Here is a 20491-nt window from a genome sequence, read left to right as displayed (position 1 = left end):
ACATTTTTTTCAGAGAGTTTCTTGGCCAAGGCTGGATGAAACCAGATAAATCTGAGAGGACACCATATATAATGAAAACTAGCCAACATTTTAATGATGTAAGTATTGCTTTAACACCTGCCTGTAAAATGATAGTTTGCTGAAATTGTTGAACATCGGTATTTTAAATTATCTCCAGCGATAAATACACATACTAAAAAATTTGGCACAGTTAAAGGGGATGTTCACCTTTGAGTTATTTTTTTGTTAATTATTTAAATATTTTATTGTTTGTGTTTTTTGTTATTACGCTTTTTATTCAGCAGCTCTTCAGTCTGCAATTTCAGGTCTAAATTACCCTAGCAACCATGCATTGATTTGAATAAAACACTGGAATATGAATAGGAGAGGGCTGAATAGAAAAATGAGTAAAAGTAGCGATAACAATACATTTGTAACCTTACAGAGCATTTGTTTTTTAGATGGTGTTGGTGACCCCCATTTTAGAGCTTTAAAGAGTTAGAAGAAACAGAAGGCAAATAATTAAAAAACAAAAAATACATAATGAAGACTAACTGGAAAGTTGTTTAGAATTGCCCATTTTAAAACATACTAAAAGTTAACTTAAAGCTGAACTACCCCTTTAAATCAGTAGGGATTCTTGAAAGTTTTGCTGACATTTAAGGCAGTGATATAGAGCATGGAGACTTGAGCACTGTTGTAAATAGTATCCCCCCACCTATTGGGACTTTATGGCCAGCCCCTAAGCCCAGTGCCAGGGCTGCAATTGCCATAGCAGTGGAGATGCTGATACCTACAAGTAATGGGGGCCTGGGAGGAGGTAAGGGTTTAGTTCTAGGTTGAAGCATACTGTATCTTTATTCTGCTTATGGTAACTATGTACAGTAGCTTTTATCATTTCATTTTATGAACAATGTGCAGAAATACATTCTGTCCCTGTGCAATGTCGTAGTGCAACTGAGTGACTCGTATTGCATTGTCGGGCTTTTATTTATCAGATGAGTAACCTTATTGCCTCAGAAATCATGAAACATCCTGATGTGCCATCCAGAGCTAGCTCGATTGAGAAGTGGGTGGTGGTAGCGGATATATGCCGTTGTATGCACAATTACAATGGAGTGCTGGAAATCACATCAGCCTTGAACAGAAGTGCTGTCTACAGACTCAAGAAAACCTGGGCTAAAGTTTCTAAACAGGTGAGTACTGACCCAGACTTGAGTACAAGGGGTTCTACAGACCATGTATGGAACAAGGCTCAGCCTGCTCCTTCAGCCTCCTCCCATGAATCACACGAATGTGCACTCATTGATGCAAGGGAACCCTAAATTTATTGTTAAAACCTGGATCTGGGGTTGCATCTATAGTCACCAGAAATTCAGTCACTGAGTTATTAACGCCATGCTGTAGAAGTGAGTCCATTCAAACACAAAGGCAGGAACACTGCCACAACTTGCATGTAATTTACCAAAACAGACAGAAATGAAGCTATAGCTAGTTATTCTGGAATTTGCACTGACTGTGGCACTTTAAGTACAAAGGTTGCACTTTGCAAACTGAGCATTTTAAATATAAAATAGTAAAATAATTAAATGATTAAACAGATTGAGAATATTTAATACAAATAACTATTTTTGGAACATATCTTTTACAAGAAGCATAGGCATATACAAATATATGTAGGACTCAAAATTACAGTTACACTTTGTAGACATGTTTATCAAATTTCTCCTCAGCTCGGCCATATGGATTTTACAGGTGCTTTAATTTAAGGGGCAAAGTTGAGAGAGGTTTCATTCAAACCCAAAGAACTCTAAAATACACATTCTGCTTATTAGTAATGACTAACATACCATGTGGCTCAGTAGAAGTCAGTGTGGTCTGTAGGCATCTGTGTATATTGACAGCTCAATCATTTAACCAAGGGCACTTGCAAAAACTGCATCACTGGAGGCACAAATTATTTTAAAGAAACATCTCTAGTTTTATGCACGCCCAGTTAAAATGGTAAATGGGTCTGCTGGGGTTCTGAATGTTCAGTTTTGCAGGGGTGAGTAATTGTATGTTATGTCAGTCTGTGAAACCTTCACCCTGTACTCCCACTGATTAAAACTTAAATGAGTGAAATAAGCTGAAAATGCAGGCACTTCAATTTGGAACACCTAAACATTCATTGTGCTAATTCATCCCTCCAATTAAAAGTTCCCTAACCTGGTTGTAGAGATTTGTGGGTTTTAACATTGGGCACACTGAACATGTTTATTGTCATGTTAGAAATGTTTTGCCTATTCTTGCCCTTGGCACCCTGCTCAACTATTCTGTTCTACACCACCCAATCTCTTCTCTGTTCCTTCTGTCTACTCCAACTCTCATTCATCCCCTCCTATGCTATATCTACTGTTATGCACAATGCATATACTACTCATGCAACTCTATTTAGTTATTAATCATATCTTGGTATCCCCGTGACTGTGTGCCCCTCCCTTTTGCTGTGACTCTACTTCCAAGTTTTACAAAGTTAATGAATAAGCAATCTCTTACATTTTATGTTATTTTTTTATATTCATCATCAGACAAAGGCACTAATGGATAAGCTGCAAAAGACTGTGTCGTCTGAAGGAAGATTTAAAAATCTTAGAGAAACCCTCAAAAAGTATGTATTTATGAGAAATACTGTGTGTTTACACTTACTGTGGCTGAAGCATGCTTAATCATCTTCAGTTATGCTATTTAATATGTACAATATATATATATATATATATATATATATATATATATATATATATATATATATATGTATATATAGATATATATATAGATATACAGTATATATATATATATATATATATATATATATATATATATATATATATATATATATATATATATATATATATATATATATATATAAGGGTTGTTCATCTTTAATATGATGTAGAATTTTTTTGCAATGGGTTTTTATGTTTTATTATTTGTGTTTTTTTTTGGAGTTTTGGAGTTATTTAGCATTTTATTCAGTAGCTTTTCAGTTTCAGTTCCATCTGGTGCCAAGGGTCCCAATTATACTGCATAGAGAGCCTTATTAGAAATATGAGTAATAAAAAGTATTTGTTTTTTAAATGGGGTTAGTGACCCCCATGTGAAAGCATGAAGAAGAAGACAAATAATTTAAAAACTATAAAAAATAAATTATCATAACCAATTGAAAATATACTTAGAATTAGCCATTCTGTAACATACTTAAAGGAACAGTTCAGTATACAAATAAAAACTGGGTAAATAAATAGGCTGGGCAAAATAAAAATGTTTTCAATATAGTTAGCCAAAAATGTAGTCTATAAAGGCTGGAGTGAGTGGATATAACAGAACACAACCTCCTGCTTTTCAGCTCTCTAACTCTGAGTTAGTCTGCAACTTTAAAGGAGAACTAAAGATTAAAAATTAATATGGCTAAAAATGCCATATTTTATATACTGAACTTATTGCACCAGCCTAAAGTTTCAGCTTCTCAATAGCAGCAATGGTCCAGAACTTCAAACTTTTCACAGGGGGTCACCATCTTGGAAAGTGTCTGTGACACTCACATGCTCAGTGGGCTCTGAGCAGCTGTTGAGAAGCTAAACTTAGGGGTTATCCCAAATTGTCAAGCAGAAAATTAGGTTGGTCTGTAATATAAGCTGATGCTACAAGTTTCATTATTAAATTCTGATGCTACTTGCACTGGTTTCTGTGCTGTCATGTAGTAATTATCTGTATTAATTACTAATCAGTCTTATATTGTGACATTTATATTCTATATGTCCAGTACATTTTGAGTCAGTCCCTAAGCTCAGAAATGGACAGCAGCACAGAGCATGTGCAGTGAATCAGCAGAAAAGAAGATGGGGAGCTACTGGGGCATCTTTGGAGACACAAATCTTTACTGCTAAAGGGCTGCAGTTGCCCCTTAAGGGGGGCCACATGGGACATATCTGTTCAGTGAGCAATTGATCCTTAGCATGCAGCACAGATTCAAAAGCAAAACAGTTATGACCCATGTGCCCCACTCAAGTCACTGATTGGTTACTGCCTGGTAACCAATCAGTGGAAACCAAGAAAAGCAGGAAGTAGTGTTCTGGCTATTATGTTAGACATCCAGTCATTCCAGCCTTTATACATTACATTTTTGACTAACTAACTATATTGAAAACATATTTTTATTTAGCACAGCCTATCTATTTACCCAGTTTTTGAACAATTCCTTTAAATTTAACTTAAAGGTGAACCATCCCTTTAAATTGGTGTCTGGAGGAACACAACTTTGATACTCAATTTTTTTTTTAGCATTTCAGCTTTTCTGGCCACATTGTGGCAATAAAAAATTGTAAATAACACTAATAGAAACTTGGGGGCAAATTCACCAGGCGCAACTTCGCCGCACTTCGCCACACTTCGCCAGGCGTAGTTTCGCCAGGGCTCCGCAAATTCACTAAAATCCGAAGTTGCGCACAGGGGTAGAGTAAGGTTGCGAAGTTGCGCTAGCGTTGATTCGCTATATAAAGCGAAGTTGCGCTAGCGAAGGCTAATTTGCATACAGCGAGAAATTCAAATTTCAATGGAGCAACACTTATCTGCACTACAAATGCCTAGAAAACCTTCAAATCAGCAAATAAAAATTTTATTTTGCCCTACACATGTGCCCACTGTCTAGGTAAGTTGCCATGAGTCAGGAAATGTAGGGGGGAGGAAGGGGAGCCCCAAAAATTTTTCGATCTTTTTCAGCCTATCAGCCATCATGTAGAAAACACGCCAGCGTTTTTTGGGACTTAGAAAAAAAATTGACTTTTTTTTAAACAATCCCTATCTACTCTATTGCGCTTCGCCAGGTCTGAGGTGGCGAAGGAAGTCTAGCGTAAAAGGTAGCGTTCAGTACCCTGCGCAAGTTAGTGAATTTGCGTAGTTTCGTCGCTAGCGAAGATTCGCCTGGCGTAAGGTTGCGAAGTAACACTAGCGAAACTACGACAGCGTTCGTTAGTGAATTTGCGCAGCGTGAAAATGCCAAACGCTAGCGAATTAACGCTAGCGTTCGGCGCTTCGCGCCTTAGTGAATTTGCCCCTATAGTATTTAGTATTTTAGCAGAAAATATGAAATAATGCATAAAAGGGACAGCTCAAAGGCTTTACTATAAAGCTTTACTTTAAATAGCAACATGTTAAGTGAAGCGAAATATATTAATCTATTACTATGTGTTTAGACAGCTTCAAATGTAGGGGTCAGAGTATATTTCCTACGGTGCATGTTACAAATGGCCCTTTTATTTTGTCATTTATGCTCGGCAGCTGTAACCCACCTTCAGTGCCCTACCTTGGAATGTATTTGACCGACCTTGCATTTATAGAAGAGGGTACCCCAAACTTCACTGAGGAAGGCCTTGTCAATTTTTCCAAAATGCGAATGGTAAATATCATTTTCCTTCTTTATTAACTAAAACAGTGATTAGACTGTAAGTGCATTACATTGCCTTCTAACAGTTAAATGGCTGCAAAATAAATCATCTTTTGCTTATGGGGAAAATATACATTCACATATTCCCCAATGGTTCTGTTTTTGGGGAATCGCATGCCGTTTGGTTGTACATGCCTTTAACTGCTTAATATTTTGTGCACTAGATTGTGATAAATTCCATTATAAACCACTTGTATCAAACCTTTACTGGTATATTATTATTGTATGGTACACTATGATCACATGGTACATTATTATCACATGGTACATAATTATCACATGGTACATAATTATCACATGGTACATTATTATCACATGGTACATAATTATCACATGGTACACTGGCGCACAGATCACAGCAGGTATTTCACTGGAAAAAGGGGTGTGATAGCGCTCTACTGAAATAGAAGGACTTCTGAGCGAAATTTTTAGATAAAGTTTGCTCCATCTCTATGTACTCAATTTGTGTTACTGACACATAAGATCTAATGGCAGTAAAGGGCTTCTGTAAGAAAATCTGTTAAGCAGTTGCTGTTTCCAAAATGCTTTCTGGACTTACGGTACATTAATGTCTGCAGCTCCCTCTAGTTTCTGTCCTCCAGGGTGTTGGGCTGTGAGACATAAGCTGGCACTATTGAGCCAATCCAGATCAGTTCAGGAACTTAATGACTAGTGCATGGTGAAAACAGTGGTCTGTCCAAATAATATTGGGCAGATATCTACCAGGCAGGTTTGACAATGTCCATGTGATCTTCTCTCAAGGGATCTCCATAGGATCCCCTCATTAGTCCAATGCCAAATTATTAGATGAGCTTCATTAAGCTGAGCACATGGGTGGACAAATGATATAAAAATCTGTTTGCTTGGAAGTGTATTTTCTGGTGTATGGCCAGCTTTATGCTTTTGAGCTACTTGTGAATTTTGCCCACATTTTTGCAGCAGTGGATATTGTTATCTGACCATATCAATACTTCCTGTCTGTCTGTCTCCACCGAGAACTGCTCACAGGCTGTGGATCAACAAAATAGGTAAAAGTACCATTACCTGGAAACTGCATATCTAACTTTTCCCAAGTCCCACTGGCACCCTCCCCAAGGCCCTCTAGAGCACCCGTGATGGTAGTTAAGACATTCAGGCTGGAGGGTGAGGGAGGGAACAATCAGTAATGGGCCAGCAGGTTCACAATCAGGTCAGTGAAAGTGTCACGGCCATTTTTTACAGTTGTGAGTTTTGTGAATTACTGACAGCAGTATGTCTGTTAAATAACCATTATACTGTAGCATGTTAGATCTTGCTGTATGTTATGGAGCAATACAGTCAGATTCATGGACGTAAAAGGTACATTTGTGAATTGTGTTTTGCTATTTTAGGCCACAAATAAATTCCTGGAACAAATTCTTTCCAGCATAAAATGCCAAAATTCTTAATGTTTCAGGCAGTGTTGGCCATGCAGCCATGTTTTCTTCCTGCCAGACGTCACGCTATAACAGATGGTGACTATCATGGGGGAAATGGTCCTAGGTATATGCTGGAACTATTCAGTTTTTGTGCTGCTCATGATATTTTGCTATTAATTAGTAATAATAGAATCCCATATGTCTGATTCACATTTTGTTATTGTTTGGGCTGAATTTAGCTGTTTTAAAGGCACTTCTTTCAAGTTGCATTTATTTGGCATCAGAAAGAAATGGGGTGGAATCAAGGAAACACATGATGGAATTCTGGAGCTGTGTGACCTAAAGCCAAATAATAAAACAAAACTGCCTACTGTCTGTGAGTATAATGAGGCATAAAGAAATGGCATCATGAAAGCCAGCCAGAGAATACAAATAAATAACACAGCAGCCACCAAGGCTGGAAAACACACTGCAAGACTTCAGAAGTTTTCTAAAGATGGACATTAAACACAGCAACCAACATCAGTAAGGGAATACAGGACACCCACAAGTGCACGGAGAGTAGAAGAATTTGCCATGGTCCATAGTGAACTATCAGATACTTGCACCAAACTTTAAAGAGACATCAAGAGACTCACCAACAAAGCAGTGGACCTGGAATCTAGCTCACGCTGGAACAGTTGGTACAAATAGTAGACCTAGAAAGCTATACTGTGCAATTTGTTGGGAGGGATCATTCCAAACACAGCACAGACAGAACTAACAGTGGACTGAATTGACAAGAACATCAGCCCCAAATACACCAAACATTTTGAATCATTCCAAAAAACTGCTATACCAGTGACATGTAACAACATCCAACAGATCTTTCAATGTTAACAAATGAGTATTTTCGCTGTATGGCATTACAGTTTTTTTAAAAATGACTGTATCTCGTTCTTGTCACCTACAAGTAAACAATTTCAACAAAGGTCCCGTTTCATATGAGACAGATGACATTTTTATGTTTCAGTAGCCATAAATGCCACTGTATATCTTTTGCATAAGAAGTAAAACTAATAGAACACAACTTCTCTGTTATTTGCTTTGTAATTGTGTGCACTACCTCTAATGGCTTTACACCAGTGTTATTTATATCAGCTGTAGTATTGTGTTTGAAGCAATCACAGTTTCTCCCCAGTGCAGGGTTACAGTACACTGAGTATAAATGCATACTTTGTGGTGTTACTGGTCAACTGGACTCCCGACACTTGACACTGTGTTATAAATTATATTCCCCATAAAAGTGTCTGAATGGAGCAAGGGATTACTGCCCCCTCATTGCTATCCCACCACAATGGCTAAAAGCCAGTAACTGGAAAACAGCAACTCCCTCTTCCCTACAAGGAATCCTCCGCCATAAAGAGCACAGAGCTATAATGGAAGAAATGGTCACACAGAAAGACAAGACAATGGGAACATACATTCACAAAAGTGCTATTTGAACAGTATATTGAGACTTTGTGAAGACCCAACCAGAACTGTTACAGCCAAATACAACGGGACTAAATAGCTGTCTGCTCCCAAATTCACCTGAAACTCAGCTTGGCCAGAGTCAAAGGTCCCTCTCCTCATACTTCTCTATTTCACTATTTCTCTACTTTGTCATTCACACTTGCTTTCTCCATTTTTCCCTACTTAGCTCTGCAGTATCGGTGTTAAACATACAAGTATTGCCCCCCTTTCCTATCACTGTTCGGCATGTATATGTCAGATGAGTACAACTACAGTTCATATACAAAGAACTATTACAAAAGCTTGATTCCTATGTAGCACTATAGTAAATTGACACCACTGTGGTCAATTGTAGCCACTTTCCATGTGGTGTGGAACCACAAATGAGACCCTCTTTACACAGGGGTAAGCCCTCGCAGCGGGGTGGAGGCAGGGTGTAGTGTAACTGTAACCGTGTGCCGATGCACAAGAATTGGGCGCCAGAGGTTCTTTTATGCTTAACCAAGAGCAGTATTTATTTACAGTAGCTCATATCCACAGTGGAGCTTAAAGCACAGATAGCATAAAGGCAGAATATACTCACAGTACCAATATAGGCTGAATCCCTACAGGCCAGGGACACATCAGCAGAGGGTTATGCAACTTGAGAGGAGGTATTTCCCAGTTTTCAGGATCACCTTAAAGGAGAATTCAACCCCCTAGGCGCAAAAATCCCTCCCCTGCGTAGGCACCCTCTTTCCCCCCCCCGGCCTACCTCTCCCCCTGGGAAAATGCCCCTACCTTGTTACTCACCCCTCCTTCTAGGTCCTCTCCAGCGGAGTTCACGGCAGCCATCTTCTCCCGAGCGTTCTTCTTCCTGTAGTCATCAGCATTTGGTGGCACATGCGCAGTAGGAGCCTTTTCCCGGTTCGGATCTACTGTGCATACGCCGAAAGTCACAAAGTCTCCGAAAAAGAATTTGGAAACTTCGTGACATTCGGGCGCATGCACAGTTGGAGGCCGGTTCGATCTACTGCGCATGCGCCCGAAAGTCACAAAGTTTCTGATTTCTTTTTCAGAAACTTTGTGACTTTCAGCGCATGCGCAGTAGATCTGAACCGGCAAATGCCTCCTACTGCGCATGCCTAATCTCAACACTTGGTCCCTACTCTGGGTTATTAATACCCAGAGATCTTAATCCCTCTAATATCCTCGTCGGAGCCTTGAGCTTCTCAACTACATAACCTGTCTATCACTCCTAGAGTGATCTATAAAAGAGTATGCTATCACTTTACTAGGGCCACTGCTCCTAGGATTCACTACCCATTCCCTTCCAGCCTGCTTGTTTGGGCTAAAGTAATGAACCCAGACCGCATGGTTTCCAAGACCTTAATACAATGACACTGTGCCATCTATCATACACTGTGAGAACTACAGGGGTTACATAAGCACAAGTTCCCCATTAGGACTCATTTAGACGTCCATAATACTAGGGATGTGCCTGTCAATAATGTGTGAGGGTGCCTAAATGTTCACATCCCTACACATATATTAAACAGTGTAAAGGAATATGCTATTTTTGGAAAAGTTTTGTCTGAGTGGAGGTAAATATCTTCGCTGTGTTTATAGTGTTGCATTTTTTTTCCCACAGATATCGCATATAATTCGAGAAATACGCCAATTCCAGCAGACCCCTTACCGCATAGAGCACCAGCCTAAGGTAATTCTGACATTGTTTTAATCAAATGCCTTTTCTTTAGTTCTTACCCTTTCTTCCCAATCACCTCCAACACAGACATGGTTTTTAATACATGTTCAGTATCTGTACTGTGTCATAATCAAGTGAAATAACCCAAAAGACTCATGCAAGGTCAAGCATAGCACTAAATAGTGTCTTCAAACATCCACATTGAATTGAAAATATATTCAATTTCAGCAATGCTAATGTTCAGCAATGTATGGGACCTGTTATCCAGAATGCTCGGGACCTCGGGTTTCCTGGATTATGGATCTTTCCATAATTTGGATCTGCATAACAAAGTTTACTAGAAAATAATGTAAACATTAAATTAACCCAGTAGATCAGTTTTGCTTCCAATAAGGGTCTCATAAGATAAAAAGGAAATCATTTTTAAAAATCTGGATTATTTGGATTAAATGGAGTCTGTGAGAGACGACCTTTCTGTAATTTAGAGCTTTCTGGATAAAGGATGCCAAATTTGTACCACGTAACTGCACAGGGATTGGTGAGTCTAGCAGGTAACAGTCTCTCCAGTCAGACGTGTATGTACAGTCTAAGTGAAAAGATATTTCAGGGAAGAGGCTTAAACATGCTTCTGCAATTTTTAAAGCACAGCCAATATAAATATAATGAAGTGCTATTGAGGTTTTGCCATTTGCTGACCAGTCTACGAGCAGCTCTGGTTTTCTGGGTATTTCATACTTTGTTCCTCATTCCCTTTCAGAATGATATTTTTAATAACAGAAATTGCATCAGACTCCTCCCTTTTTCGCAAGAGTCAGTTTTCTTTCATTTCACATCCTGACTCAGCTGCTTGGAAGCCCATGGTTTCTGGGGGTCGGCACAACCCCATGAGAGCTTGTCAGAGAATTTATTAATCTCTAGAATTAATTTTGGCCTCACCTATAGTACATCAATGGCAAGCTGACACTTAGTGACCAACACTGTAACACAAAGCTTCATCATTGTTGCCTCTATACTGGTTCTGCAGCCCAGTACTCCATTCAGGAAGCAGTGTGTTTGTACCCACCCTGCACTTTGCTTCATGGACACAGTGGGGGTCATTTATAAACTTTGCGCAAGGCAGATTGGTTTGCAAAGTAAATATATTCGCCCTGTGCATGGTTATATTTATAAAGCTGAATAAGTAAATTTTTTTTCACAATGCGAATGTGTATAAGAGCTTTTTAAATATGTCAAAATTTGCAAATCGCGAATATTTATGCGCACACTCTGCGACTGAATTATGCAACAACCTTGGTGGCGGAGAAAATATTTGCAAAGCAGTTTTGCAAAGTGCGAATTTTATTTACTATCAACGCTATTTTCGCGCACAACAACCTCACGCATTGGGTGCGTTTGCGCAAACTCCTGTCTCATTTGTGCGCCATTTGCGAAAATGTATTCACATTGCGAATTCGCGAAAACCGGAAAGACGGGCAGAGCAGTGCAAAACATTTGCGAACAACCATTTGTGAAAAAATATGCGCTTTGCGAACTTTATAAATGACCCCAGTGTTGTGCTCCAGAATGAGCTCATAAAACATAGAATTTGGGAATTTAAATGTTCCATTTCATTTAATTAATAATAATAATAAATATTGCCTGACCCAATGCAATCTTACTAGCAGTGCAAAGAAACTTTCTTCAATTAATTTCCATCTCCCTTGCCATGAGATCATAGGGACCACCTACTTAAAGGGGTGGTTCACCTTTAAAGTAACTTTGCAATTGGTTTTCATTATTTATTTTTTTATAGTTTTATAGTTATTTGCCTTTTTCTTCTGACTCTTTGCAGCCTTCAAATGGGCGTCGCTGTCCCCTTCTAAAAAAACAAATGCTCTGTAAGGCTACAATTGTATTGTTATTGCTACTTCTTATCGCTGCTCCTTCTATTCAGACTCTCTCCTATTCATATTCCAGTCTCTTATTCAAATCATGGTTGCTAGGATAATTTGGGCCCTAGTTACCAGATTGCTTAAAATGCAAATTGAAGAGCTTCTGAATAAAAAGCAAAATAACTCAAAAACCTTCAATAATAAAAAAAATAAAACAAATTGCAAATTATCTCAGAATATCATTCTCTACATCATACTAAAAGTTATCTCAAAGGTGAACAAGCCCTTTAAAGGAAAACTATACCCCCAAAATGAACACTTAAGCAACAGATAGTTTATAGCAATTTAAGTGGCATATTAAAGAATCTTACCCAACTGGAATATATATTTAAAGGACCAGTAACATCAAAAAAAATTTAAAAAAAAAATTCGTTAGTATACATGAAAAAATAAACACCAAGACAAATAAAACTTTAAAATAGCAAAGCCTTTATTAAGAAATAACTTACCGAAACTCCACTTCCTGTCCTCTACAGAAAAGACGACACGGCGACCATCCATTGTGCGGCGCTGGATTTCTCCTCCTTGGCTCTGTCTCAGGTGGTATTGACAGCATGTGAAGCGGCTGATGCATCAGGGAGCGTGGTTTCCATGTGTGTGGATTGCTGGCTCATCGGCGCATCTGTAGAGTCCCTGCGGCAGGGGAGCTGTTCAGAGTGGAGCTGGGCCTCATCGTGGATGTTTGCAGTTGCAGGCAGCAGGCCGATCAAGTCCCAGTTACTGGCACGTAGCCACTCTTACAATGCACTGCTTTCCGTGCTAGAGAGCGATTCTAACCAACCCAAATTCCCCCAGCACCACCTACAGGATCTCAGCTACTTGCACCGGCGCAAGTCTTCTCCAGCTTCCAACCCAGCCAAAGCCCCGGGGTCACGTCCCAGAATTACAGCAGCTGCAGGAGCGGCGCTGTCAGGTTGAGCGCTAAGGAGAGAGCGCAAAGTCAGAAAGAAGTGAGTGGGGAAAGGCGAGCTACTTTCCAGCCTGGGAGGATCGCTTTCTCTCGCTTCCTCTCTGATCTGCCTGCTGCCTGCAACTGCAAACATCCACGATGAGCCCCAGCTCCACTCTGAACAGCTCCCCCGCCGCAGAGACTCTACAGATGCGCCGATGAGCCAGCAATCCGCACACATGGAAACCACACTCCCTGATGCATCAGCCACTTCACATGCTGTCAATACAACACGAGACAGAGCTAAGGAGGAGAAATCCATTGCCGCACAATGGATGGTCGCCGTGACGCCTTTTCTGTAGAGGACAGGAAGTGGAGTTTCGGTAAGTTATTTCTTAATAAAGGCTTTGCTATTTTAAAGTTTTATTTGTCTTGGTGTTTATTTTTTCATGTATACTAAGGAATTTTTTTTAAAAAAATTTTGATGTTACTGGTCCTTTAAGTAAACATAATAGTTTATATCAATTTAAGTGGCATATTAAAGAATCTTACCAAACTGGAATATATGTTTAAGTAAAAATTGCACTTTTACTTCTCTTGCCTTGATCCACCATTTTGTGATGGTCTGTGTGCTGCCTCAGAGATCACCTGACCAGAAATACTGCAGCTCTAACTGTAACAGGAAGAAGTGTTGAAGCAAAAGACAGAACTCTGTCTGTTAATTGGCTCATGTGACCTAACGTATGGTTTGTTTCGTTTGTTTGTTTGTGTGCACCGTGAATCCTACGATCTCAGGGGAAGGCCCTTATTTTTTTAAAATGGCAGTTTTCAATTTATGATTACACAATGGCACATACTACTAAAAAAGTATATTATTATGAATATTTTTATAGAGACCTACATTGTTTGGGAGGTATAGTTTCCCTTTAATGAAGAAAAAGTGCAAAAAGTTTTTTTGCATTTTTCACAGTTTCTTCCACAGTTTGTGAATTGCTGCAGGTCTCTTTGCTCGGTTGTGAAGCAGAGACCTGCAACTACACCCATAGTGCTGCCTGTTTTTAGCAAAATGTATCCATAAGGGGCGGGTGGCCCAGCTACGTGCCTCCCCCAGAGACAGGCACGTTTCAGGGGCTGCTGCCGCCTGAGGCAGCAGCCCCAATGCCGCCCCTCCTCCTGCTCCGCTCTTCTAACTACCAGCGTCGGAGCGGGTGGAGGAGGGGCCGCATAGCTAGTGCAGCGAGCGCAATAGCGCTCGCTGCGCTAGAAGAGCCGAATTTCCGTTTTAAAAAACGGAAATTCGGCTCTTAAAGTTACCAGAGGCGACTTTTTGCCGCCCCTGGTAACTGGCCGCTCCGTGCCGCCTGAGGCAAGATTCTCACCTTGCCTCATGGCCGGAGCGGCCCTGCCCACAGACACACAAGTTAAGTAGCTGCTGTGTCTTCAAACATCCACATTGAATTGAAAATATATCTAAAAAAAACTTTTTCTGCATATTATTGTATCAGCCCCAGTGAGAGGCCTACAGAGCTGTCATCAGTGCTATTCATCTGTGCTCGGGACCTGGGGTTTCCTGTATTATGGATCTCTCCATAATTTGGATCTGCATAACAAAGTTTACTAGAAAACAATGTAAACATTAAATTAACCCAGTAGGTCAGTTTTGCTTCCAATAAGGGTCTCATGAGATAAAAAGGAAATCATTTTTAAAAATCTGGATTATTTGGATAAAATTGAGTCTGTGAGAGACAACCTTTTCGTAATTTAGAGCTTTCTGGATAACAGATACCAAATATGTACCACGTAACTGCACAGGGATTGGTGAGTCTAGCAGGTAACAGTCTCTCAAGTCAGACGTGTATGTACAGTCTAAGTGAAAAGAAATTTCAGGGAAGAGGCTTAAACATGACCTGCTTCTGCAATATTTAAAGCACAGCCAATATAAATATAATGAAGTGCTATTGAGGTTTTGCCATTTGCTGACCAGTCTACGAGCAGCTCTGGTTTTCTAGGTATTTTTAGACTTTGTTCCTCATTCGCTTTCAGAATGATATTTTTAATAATAGAAATTGCACCAGACTCCTCCCTTTTTCACAAGAGTCAGTTTTCTTTCATTTCAGATCCTGACTCAGCTGCTTGGAAGCCCATGGTTTCTGTGGTTGGGCACAACCCCATGAGAGCTTGTCAGAGAACTTATTAATCTCTAGAATTGATTTTGGCCTGACCTGTAGTACATCAATGGCAAGCTGACACTTAGTGACCAACACTGTAACACAAAGCTTCATCATTGTTGCCTCTATACTGGTTCTACAGCCCAGTACTCCATTCAGGAAGCAGTGTGTTTGTACCCACCCTGCACTTTGCTTCATGGACACAGTGTTGTGCTCCACAATGAGCTCATAAAACATTGAATTTGGGAATGTAAATGTGCCATTTGATTTAATTAATAATAATAATAATAATAAATATTGCCTGACCCAATGCAATCTTACTAGCCGTGCAAAGAAACTTTCTTCAATTAATTTCCATCTCCCTTGCCATGAGATCATAGGGACCACCTCGTTAAAGGAAAACTATACCCCCAAAATGAATACTTAAGCAATAGATTTAAAGGAAAACTATACCCCCAAAATGAATACTTAAGCAACAGATAGTTTATATCAAATTGAATGACATATTAAAGAATCTTACCAAACTGGAATATATATTTACATAAATATTGCCCTTTTACATCTCTTGCCTTGAACCACCATTTCGTGACTCTATCTGTGCTGCCTCAGAGATCACCTGACCAGAAATACTACAACTCTAACTGTAACAGGAAGAAGTGAGGAAGCAAAAGGCAGAACTCTGTCTGTTAATTGGCTCATGTGACCTTACATGTGGTTTGTATGTGTACACAGTGAATCTTACGATCTCAGGGGGCGGCCCTTATTTTTTAAAATGGCAATTTTCTATTTATGATTACCCAATGGCACATACTACTAAAAAAGTATATTATTATGATAATGGTTCATTTACATGAAGCAGGGTTTTACACATGAGCTGTTTTACTCAGTATCTTTTAATAGAGACCTACATTGTTTGGGGGGTATAGTTTTCCTTTAAGTAAATATTGCCCTTTTACATCTCTTGCCTTGAGCCACCATTTTGTGATGGTCTGTGTGCTGCCTCAGAGATCACCTGACCAGAAATACGACAACTCTAACTGTAACAGGAAGAAGTGTGGAAGCAAAAGACAAAACTCTGTCTGTTAATTGGCTCATGTGACCTAACATGTATGGTTTGTTTGTGTGCACCGTGAATCATACGATCCCAGGGGGCTGCCTGTTTTTTTTAAAATGGCAATTTTCTATTTATGATTACCCAATGGCACATGCTGCTAAAAAACTATATTATGAAAATGGTTTATTTACATGAAGCAGGGTTTTACATATGAGCTGTTTTATGCAATATATTTTTATAGAGACCTACATTGTTTGGGAGGTATAGTTTTCCTTTAATGGAGAAAAAGTGCAAGTTAGCAGTTTTTTTGCACTTTGCACAGTTTCTTCCACAGTTTCTGAATTATCTTTGCTTGGTTTTGAAGCAGAGAGACCTGCAACTACACCCATAGTGCTGCCTGTTTTTAGCAAAATGTACCCAGCTACGTGCCTCCCCCACAGACACACAAGTGAAGTAGCTGCAGACTCTACAGGAAGCAATGGAGCCCTGTCTGTACCACCTGCCCTATGTCAGAAGTGCTTGAGTGAGTGTCACTTGCACCCCTCATTGCTCTTGCTATTCTGCCCATGGGAATCATAAATGACCCCTTGTACTGTATCTCTCTCCCTCAGGCTGTATCACCAACAGCTCAGCTCACTATGCTTGCTGCAGATAAGAGGTGCTCTGTGAATCCATCTGCCAGCTTGACCAATCACAAGCTCTTCTATCTTGCAGCAAGAAAATTGGGCTGACCTGTTTGTAAAAAAACTGATATGCAAAGTAAGTGAGACTTTAATCCACAGAATGGCTTGGAAGACTGCATCTGCTAGGTACAACACTGGAATATAGTGACAAAATTGGGGAGAGTTACTCCTAGGGACACAGACTTCGTCCCTACAGAAACCTTAGTGCAGACAGTTCTGTTATAAACCTGTAATTTTTGCAGGTTGCATCTGTAGAGAAGGCATCATTGAAACCAGCTCTTTTGTAGGAGAAATTAATTTGAATAATACAGAGTATTACATAGTAACATAGTAACATAGTAAGTAAGGTTGAAAAAAGACACATGTCCATCGAGTTCAACGTTTTTTTTTTTTTTTTATTAACTACCTATCTGCCAGTTGATCCAGAGGAAGGCAAAAAACCCATCTGAAGCCTCTCCAATTTGCCTCAGAGGGGGAAAGAATTCCTTCCTGACTCCAAAATGGCAATTCGGACCAGTCCCTGGATCAACTTGGACTATGATCTATCTCCCATAACCCTGTATTCCCTCACTTGCTAAAAAGCCATCCAACCCCTTCTTAAAGCTATCTAATGTATCAGCCTGTACAACTGATTCAGGGAGAGAATTCCACATCTTCACAGCTCTCACTGTAAAAAACCCCTTCCGAATATTTAGGCGGAACCTCTTTTCTTCTAATCGGAATGGGTGACCTTGTGTCAGCTGGAAAGTCCTACTGGTAAATAAAGCATTAGAGAGATTATTATATGATCCCCTTATATATTTATACATAGTCATCATATCACCCCTTAAGCGCCTCTTCTCCAGCGTGAACATCCCCAATTTGGCCAGTCTTTCTTCATAGCTAAGATTTTCAATACCTTTTACCAGCTTAGTTGCCCTTCTCTGTACCCTCTCTAATACAATAATGTCCTGTTTGAGTGATGGAGACCAAAACTGTACGGCATATTCTAGATGGGGCCTTACAAATGCTCTATACAGTGGAAGAATGACCCCCTCCTCCCTTGACTCTATGCCCCTTTTAATACAGCTCAAGACCTTATTTGCCCTTGATGCTGCTGACTGGCATTGCTTGCTACAGCCAAGTTTATCATCTACAAGGACCCCAAGGTCCTTTTCCATAATGGATTTGCCTAGTGCAGTCCCATTAAGGGTATAAGTGGCTTGGAGATTTTTACATCCCAGGTGCATGACTTTACATTTATCAGCATTTAATCTCATTTGCCACTTAGCTGCCAGTTTGTCAAGATCATGTTGCAAGGATGCCACATCCTGGATGGAATTAATTGGGCTGGATAATTTTGTGTCATCTGCAAACACTGATACATTGCATTATTTTACAGAGATGTATTATTATACAATTCCTTTGTCATTTCCTTGAAATACAGTGATTGACCATGAATGTGATTGAACCTTCGGGCATAAAATCCCCGAGTCAAGTGAAAGAACTAAAGGAAATGTTGTTTTCTGACAATCATAGTCATCTGCAACTGTCTTTTACAGGTCACTCAGTTTCTTCTGAACAAGTCTCGCGTTCTGGATGAAGATAATCTATATGAATTGTCCTTGAGGATTGAACCACGTCTCCCAGCATGAAGAGTATTAAAGTGTGTGTTCCCTGTGCAATGCTGCTTTCACTTCACAATGGTAACCTGACACACTGTGATCAGCAGAGCTTGAGAAGAGCAGGGGGTGAAGCTCAACCTTCAGTGGAAAGTGTCTGCCGCTCGGCACCCTATTCCATTTTGAATCCATGCAGGACGAAAGGAATGAGCATAAAGCCTGTGGACCTTGACTCCGTGCCCATAGGGAACAACTGGCAGAACATCATCGTCGCCACGCTGTGACAGGTTAAGCAGCAATATGTGACTTTGATGTGGTTTTAAAAAAACATTCTGTATGGGAATAAAGGAACATTGCTTGCTTGTGCTCTATGGACAAGTACCAGGATGAGGTTGGGGCCAGAGCTGGTTAGAATCATGTCATGTATTTTTGACTTTCACAAAACTTTCCTTTTTATAGGGAAGACCTGATACCACCATCATGAAACTACAAGGAAACATGTTTTCCTAGTTCACCATTTAAACTGTATCTTGTGCTTGGCCATTCATTCTTATTAATGGCACTGTGCCGTGCAGGAGCCGGCTGGGGAAGGAAATCAATTGATTTTGTCAGATTTCTATGTCCCTTTTTCTTCTCATGTCTCTGATTTTTTTTCATTTTAATATTTTGGTCAGGATCACACTTATTTCACTAATATTTCTCTGTTCTACACAGAAAGCTGCCCTTGTTTTATGTCTTATGTGTGTGCCTTTATAATCCAGTCTTGAAATATGTCAGTTAACCTTTAGCTTGCAGCTTTACTCTTATTTCCAGCAATTTTCTGCCTCTTTTACTACTTGCAACCCACTGCTTTTAGAACCTCGACTGCAACTTCAGCCTTTATTAATAACTGAAAATCACAAATTCTCCCTTTCCATCAAGAAGATTCAATCATTACGTCCCTTTTACTCTGGTCAGTCGCACTGCAGTGTGTGTGTGTGAAACGGAACACTAGAGAAATGGGACACAACAGTGGGATATTTGCTGCTCGGGCTCGATACAAAACATACTGTTACACGATTGCTGTGTTTAAAAGCTGAAGTTTCCAAAGTAACTAAAGATTGTTGATGCTATGCCTACATACACCATGCTTTATCAGTGTCCCTTCCTTACTCCTGATACATTGTGATGGATTGCATGCCCTGTGATGGATGCGGATGAAATCTACAGTAAACATCAAGATAAAAAATACTGTGGATAATCCAGATGCTTTGCATGGCGAGTGCATGACTTCTACAGGAATTCCATATATGGTCCCATAAATAATGTATGTATTAACGAGCACTGTCTAATAGTTTTTAACTGATATAAAAGTTGTGTGTGTGTTTAAGGAACAAGTAGATCCCTGTAGCTTTTGTAAAGCAAGAGTCCCACAAATCCCATAAATATGAGTGCTCCCCTTCTCTTTCTTATTACATGGCACAAGCCACATAGCACTGTAAGCAGCTTAGGGATAATTGATTTCAGTAAAATGATTCATTATCAAATGTGAAATGAATTCTGCTTTCGTTAACTTTACCTTAAAGGGGTGGTTCACCTTTTAGCATGTTATAGAATGGCTAATTCTAAGCAACTTTTTAATTGGTCTTCATTTCTTTCTTTTTTTAAATATTCGCTTTCTTCTTCTTCTGACTCCAGCTTTCAAAAAGGGGTCACGGAACCCATCTAAAAACAAATGCTCTGTAAGGCTGGCCATAGACATGCAGATTCTAGCCTCATATGGTATGAACGATCGTACGGCACAACCGTCTGACCTTCCACTAACCATTCAGATTAAATACAGTAGTAAAAGTACAAATCACACGATGTTCTGGCCATGACAGCAATTGTATGAAAGTTATGTCCCTGAAATAGTAGTGACCCATTGATATTATCAGATATATGCAGCGATATTATCATTACCCGACAGAAATCTTCTAACCTGTCCAACTGACTAAACGATTGATCAGGATGATCAACACAAGGTCCGAAAATCGTAGGAAAGAAATTTTCTTTGCATCTATGGCCAGCTTAAGTCTACAAATATATTGTTATTGAAACTTTTTATTACTGAGCTTTCTATTAAG

General features: G+C 39.6%; 1 protein-coding gene across 2 annotated transcripts in view; it reads left to right on the top strand.

The window, feature by feature from the left end:
- Positions 1 to 20491, top strand: part of LOC108717634 (ras-specific guanine nucleotide-releasing factor 2) — a 148486-nt gene extending 127995 nt beyond the window's left edge. For both annotated transcript variants that reach the window (XM_041568609.1, XM_018264856.2), the window contains exons 22-27: positions 14 to 98; positions 999 to 1196; positions 2571 to 2650; positions 5317 to 5434; positions 10004 to 10072; positions 18327 to 20491. In XM_041568609.1, coding sequence (XP_041424543.1) covers positions 14 to 98; positions 999 to 1196; positions 2571 to 2650; positions 5317 to 5434; positions 10004 to 10072; positions 18327 to 18419 — 643 coding nt within the window. In that variant the 3' untranslated portion in view covers positions 18420 to 20491. The remainder of the gene's footprint in view (positions 1 to 13; positions 99 to 998; positions 1197 to 2570; positions 2651 to 5316; positions 5435 to 10003; positions 10073 to 18326) is intronic.

This window comes from Xenopus laevis, chromosome 1L (assembly GCF_017654675.1).
Source record: "Xenopus laevis strain J_2021 chromosome 1L, Xenopus_laevis_v10.1, whole genome shotgun sequence".
Classification (NCBI taxonomy): Eukaryota; Metazoa; Chordata; class Amphibia; order Anura; family Pipidae; genus Xenopus; species Xenopus laevis.
This window is presented reverse-complemented; position numbering and strand designations above follow the sequence as displayed.